A 6,213-nucleotide genomic window follows, 5' to 3' on the forward strand; every position below is an offset into this window, starting at 1 on the left:
TATCTGGAAAATAAGGCTGAAATCTTCAAGTCCTTTTTGTGTGGCCTCCGTTCTGCCTCCGCTATACTTGTGATCTACTCTGACAACTCATGAACTAACTGGGCAATAAGAACTGCAAGTTTCCTCTCCCTTTAGTTTGGACACTGCTTGTAGTCCTTGTTGGGCTCTGATCATTCTTCACTGCACAGACCTGCCTGTTGTCTTGACAGTGTTTAATAGGGTGTAGGTGAGCTTGGTTGCTCTCTCATCTCATTATGGTTTCCCTGTTTTGAAGGACTGACTTCTTCCTGTTGGCTCATACTGTTCGTCAAGGCTGTGGAATCCCAACGCACTATATCTGTGTGTACAACAGTCTGAAGCTCAGCCCTGACCACATGCAGAGGTAAGGTGGATGCGACTGAGCACTGCATAGAAAAACACATGAACTACGTTTTGTTTTTTCAGATCTAAGCGAAGGGTGGGAGTTTGATGATTGATTTTCTATGTGGTCGCATGTGGCTCTCGTTTTTGTCATGCACACAATGAAGACTACGATTAGTCTTTTAGTGAAATTGATTTAAAATATTTTGGGTACCACTGCACACAGCATTTAGTAAACAACTTGTATACAGTTGTGAAAAACATACACTGTGCCCCTTTTGAAATTTACATTTTTATATACTTCTGCAGTTAAATAGTAACTTTCAGAGAAACATAGAAAGCACAGTTAATTCCTGCAAGGATCTTTATGGGCCAATGAGATGGTTGATGCAGCACTGAAGGCAGTTGAAGGGAGTTGGAATTAGTGTGGCATGTTTGCGTAACTTATTCAGTCGAGTGTGGGCAGAGGGAATGAGGGTAATTGAAGACAAAGGGGAGTATGGATTTGTTAAGGTGACTTGGGTGCAAATGTAAAATTTCAATTCGTTTAATACAGTTGTATGTTTTTCTGAAAGGTTTCGTGCAAATCAGCAAACATAGGCGTGTCTGATCTTATCAACTTGCACACTAACTCTTTCATGGTGTTTAAAATAACCAATTACTGCTCTCCTTCAGTGGTGTTTGCTCATGGATTTCCTTAGTGTGTCTTGTGGAACAGCAGCTGGTCATTCAATGTAATTATTGGAGAAGGAAACAACTATATTTTTCACTTAAACCTCCGCTCCCATCTGTCTTTTGTTATCGTTAATGTTTTTCTCTATCTATTCTTAGGCTTTCTGTTGTCAGCATATGTAGGTATCTGCGGGCATGTGTCAGGTTTCATCTCATTTAGGAAAGGGCAGTCTGTCTCCAAGTTTGGTGTATGTTTGGTTGCGCATACTGCTTTTCACATTCTTTGAATGTTCCAAAGCATTTTATCATACAAAACAATTTTAAAGCCACCTTATTGCTGTCCTATATGGCAATTAACTTAGACACAAACAGCACCGTGATATTGACCAGAATCAATGTGGGTGATGTAGGTACAAGGATATTAGCTGGCTAGACTGCAAGAGCAGCTCTCATCTTGGCTCGGATTTTGTGTCCACCTTGAACTGCTGCAATCCTTGTGCTGCAGGTCCAACCACAATGCTGTTAGGGAATTGCAGAATTTTGTCTGTGACACTGAAGGAACAGCAATATTCTCAAATTGGGATGGTGAGTGATTTGGAGGGCAACTTGAAGCTGGTGGGCACATATATCTGGTGATCTTGTCCTTCTGAGTGGCACTGGTGGTTAATTTGGAAGGTTCAGTCCTGTGTTGCCAACTTGGCAATGGGAGCAGAAACAGGGATGTGAATGTCACCCTGTGAGACAAGGTTGGCAAGTATTGGTCTTGGCTTGCATCCATGTGGCTATTTATCTGCAGGTGGTGTACACTTGCTATGAAAATACAAACATGGTGCTCAGATCAAAATCAGATGGCTTGAGTTTAAAGCCCATTCCAGAGACTTCAGAATACAACCCACATTACCAGTCTGTGCTGCCAGTATTCAGGTCAAACATTAAACCAAGGTCCTTTCTCCCCTTTTCAGGTGGATGTAAAGAAGAATTATATAGCAGAATTGGGGACACCGTCTGTAGTGAAAAAGAGTGTTAACAATAAGTCCCACGTGACCCTTGGTCGTCTGAAGAGTCAGACTGGACTTGAAATGTTAACTCTTTCCTCTCAATAGATGTTGCCAGACCTGCATTTTCTGTGATGGCTTCAGATTTCCAGTTTTTATTACCATTGGAAGGATATTAGCTGAATTTTCCCCTGTGGTCTAACAAGCATTTATCCCTAACTCATCATTTAAAAGGAACATTTATGCATCTATGTCGGACAGTACTGGTCTTGTGGGAGCTTGCTGTGAATGAATTGGTACCATATTTTCTACAAATAAAACACTTTTCAAAAGTGTTTCATTGTTTCTAAAACCCTTAGGAGCATCCTAAGGATCTTAAAGGTGCTATATCAATGCAAGTCTTTAAAGCTGTCTAATTGGCTGGTATGTGTTGGGTTATGATTTTCATCTGAATCCAATGGAATCTCTTTGATTTTTCTTGCAGGCTCACCTTCAAACTCTGCCACTTGTACTGGAACTGGTCAGGCACAATCCGTGTGCCCGCACCCTGCAAGTATGCTCATAAACTTGCGTTTCTCTGTGGCCAATCTCTGCACCAGGAGCCAGCTGCCCTCCTTTCTGAAGTACTTTTCTACCTGTGAAGCTGTCAGGAAATGCTTTTGGAGACCCAGAGAGGAAAAACTATGGGCGTAGTGGCCGAGTGGGGGAGCGTTGGAAATGGGACTGACTTTCCAGGGAGGCCTTCTGAAAATGAAACCCCTTATTGCAATTGGATAGAGATTTATTTCCCCTGAGACTTTATTTACTGAGTACAACTGAGTAAAGTATTTTTTGTTTTCCAAGTGACAGGTCATAAGAAGGCAAGCTGATGAAATGAGCGAAACAACAACCGGCTAGGGCCGATTTGGTTTGTACATTTCACTCACTGTTATTCAGTATGTTTTATTAGTTTGTATCATTCAAAATAAGTGCTGGCAATTACCCATTTCTCCCACACCCTGACCTTGCATGAAATTTCATTTGTGGGTTTGACACTGAATACTGCAGCTTGTGTCAAATGTGTTGTGCACTTGACGTTTTGTTTGAGATGGGGTGTGTAATTTGTTGGAACAGCAAAATAACTTCAATCAAATTCTGATTGAAAGATGGATCGGCCGTGGTGCAAGTGGAAATGGAAGAATCAATGCGAAACTGCCATCTTATTGAGTAAATGTTGATCGTGATTGTCATCTTATTCTTCTAATGTCTAAGCCATCAACATCTGCAACGATATAATTTTTGCCCAATGGAACACTTCCAGTGAGGAGCAAAGAGTGTTTCTTTAACTGCAAGATAAACAGAAAATGCTTGTAAATTTCAGTATTTCTGGTAAGACCTACATCTTTTCAGAGACTGAAGTAATGTTAACATTTCAGGAAAACCTTCCTCTTTGCGGATGATTCCTGATGAGCCGGTTTTTATCCAAACCGTGACCTGCAGGGCAAACTTGTACTCGTCCACCCAGCCTGGAAGTCATGCAATTCCCTGGAAGGACAACACAAATAAAAACCCAGGTCCATTCACTGAAAGAAATCTGGAAAATTCTTTCTCTCCTCTACTTTGAAACTAGTTGAGATTATTGCTACCCTGACTAATGCTGTCTAAATGTACTCCATTGCAAGGTAATTTCTATCCCAACTGAAGGAATCCCAGTGAGTTAGTATTCACACTCTGAAGCAAGGCCTTACTATCCTGATGGAAAGGAGAACCTGAAGGTACCAGTCATTCCTTATTTAATTCCATTCAATGGAGATATTTATTATAGTCTGATTGATATGAAAGAGGTTCTCCTGAAATGAAAGTTCTGAAGTTACTGCGCAAGAATTGCTCATTCAAGAGCTCAGCAAAAAAATAGCGGAATGTCTTTTGTTTCGAACAGCTGTTGCTGAGTCTTCACTTGTTTTCTGTTTTTCTTAATGGCCTAATTACATTTGCATTTAAATTTGCTTGGAATAATGCTTGAATTATTTTCTTAAAAAATTTTAGTTTGATTTGTAATATCCCTAAGGTGTAAGTTTAGATTCTGGGCTTTTTTTTTAAAGAAGCCAGAGTGTATTGCCCATCTATCGCCCATTGAGAAGCTGGTGGTGAGCTATCTCTTGGAATCTCTGCAGTCCATATGGTGTCTGTATTCCACAATGCTGTTAGGTGGGGAGTTCCAAGATTTACATCTATGTTCAAAATGTGGTGAACGCTCCTGTTATGTTGCACTTTAGTTCTGGGTTTCTCTTTTGGCTCATGCATCTCAGTCTTGAATAATGTGACAGGAACAAGTTCCTCTATTCCCACTACTGACTAAAATTTCTAACACTCGGAACTTTGCTTAATTCGGACTTAATGCCAACTCATACCAAATCAAGAAAACATTGAGTTCTGCAAAAATAAGGGATGAATTCCCTTAGAAACACCAGTCGGATATTTGAGTTCCACAGGACAGGGCATTTCCAGCTGGGCTGTAGGTGCCAGGTAGAAATAATTCCTTTTGTTTGTTTTTCCCACCTTGAAGTGTTAACTTTTTTCAGACCGTGTTGGTTCATTGAGGTGAATGAGGCTTGAGAGTAACACAAATGCAGCCCACATCAATGCCATCTTCTGCAAATGCCAAGAGTTAGGATACAAGACCCTTACAGCAATTCAGTCCTTTAGTTAGGTCACAGTTGATCGTTATATCAGTCCATTTACCCTCCTTGGTTTCTTTCCTTGTGCATTTGCCCAATCAAATTTTATCTATTTGTGAATTTTTCAATTGATGCAATCTCTGCTTTTCTGAGGAAGGCAGTTCCACATTGCCTTCGGTGTGAAGAAGTGCTGATTTCACCATTGGACAGTGTACCTCTCATCTAAGATGATGTCCTTTTGCACAGGACTCCTCAAACCAGAGAAAATACTTGCTCTGCATCTGACCTTTCAACACACTCAATCAGCCATGCGATCAAATCATCCCTTAATTATCCATATTTTGTGGACAGTACTCAGTATAAGAATTGCTTTCTGAATTCAAAAAGAATGAGTTGCTGCCAGCTAACTCATAAAAACCAACTGTGGTCCTCAGGTTATTTGTGATTGTGGCATCAGTGGACAGGCAACATTGTTCCATCAGATTAAGTCAATATTATACTCTGATTAGCTAAGGAGAAATGCATTCAGTCCTGAACGTATACTTTGCTGGAATCTAAACAATTCAATAAAGTATGCTCAAAGGAATATTTGTCTTGCATGTTCAAACCTTTGCTGATTTGGTATTCTGTAGGCTGAAAGCAAAATTAAAATGTTGTAATCTTGAATTCTTTTTGTAACCTCAACCCTGCAGCACCCATTCTTAGCAATTGTGACTTAGTTCAGAAACCAGTAATGTGTCCCATTTGCGTCAGTCTAACCAGTTCTTGAGATTTCAATCCCTTGTGTAATGGGCTCACTCCATTGGAACTGTTCAAAGTTCATATAATTGGGATAATTGCACACCTCCAGCTTAATATTGATCATGTGGAATGTTGAACTTGCTCTGAAGCCAAGACTTGAGACAAGGCTAGACACAAGACTTAAGTTCAACCCAGAGTTTGGAATCTGGCTGCAGTGACACTGTAATTGCATTTGTTCTTAATACTTAATGTGTAATCATGGTCCAAATGTGAAGATTGCGTTATATTGAAATGAGGAGAAAGTGAGGGTTGCAGATGCTGGAGGTCAGAGTCTAAAAGCGCAGTGCTGGAACAGCACAGGTGGTCCTGCTCCTCAGATGCTGCCTGACTGGCTGTGCTTTTCTAGCACCACCCCTTTCAACTTGCATAGAGATGAGTCCATCACTGGCAAACAAGCTGGGCTTGTTGTAAAACTCGGGTAATTCCATAGCAATATTTCCCCTCAGCTAGTTGAGAGTTACTCTATCTCACTTAAATTCCATTTGCCAGAGGCCAAACAACATAGAATGTAATTGATGAAATCTTCAGAGCCTTAATTGTGTGTGTCTGTGTGTGTCTGTGAGAGAGAGCGCGCGAGCAAGCAAGAATGAGAACAGGTTTCTATCTGGACAGTGAGAGTAAGGTTCCTGTTCATCACTTGGGGCCACCTATCCACTGGGGAGTTGCCCTGTGGAGACCCTTGCAGATAGTTACAGGAGGTAGCTGGGCTCCAGTACCAAGTTACTAAG

The 6,213-nt window shown here is 40.9% G+C and overlaps 1 protein-coding gene across 1 annotated transcript in view; it reads left to right on the forward strand.

Moving 5' to 3' along the window:
* The window catches only part of piwil2 (piwi-like RNA-mediated gene silencing 2), a 63,438-nt gene extending 60,770 nt beyond the window's left edge, over nucleotides 1-2,668 (forward strand). Inside the window, exons 19-20 of the mRNA XM_060856698.1 lie at nucleotides 275-382; nucleotides 2,512-2,668. Coding sequence (XP_060712681.1) covers nucleotides 275-382; nucleotides 2,512-2,668 — 265 coding nt within the window. The remainder of the gene's footprint in view (nucleotides 1-274; nucleotides 383-2,511) is intronic.
* The last annotated feature ends 3,545 nt before the right edge of the window (nucleotides 2,669-6,213 follow it).

The sequence above is a fragment of the Hemiscyllium ocellatum genome, chromosome 48 (genome assembly GCF_020745735.1).
Source record: "Hemiscyllium ocellatum isolate sHemOce1 chromosome 48, sHemOce1.pat.X.cur, whole genome shotgun sequence".
Taxonomy (NCBI): Eukaryota; Metazoa; Chordata; class Chondrichthyes; order Orectolobiformes; family Hemiscylliidae; genus Hemiscyllium; species Hemiscyllium ocellatum.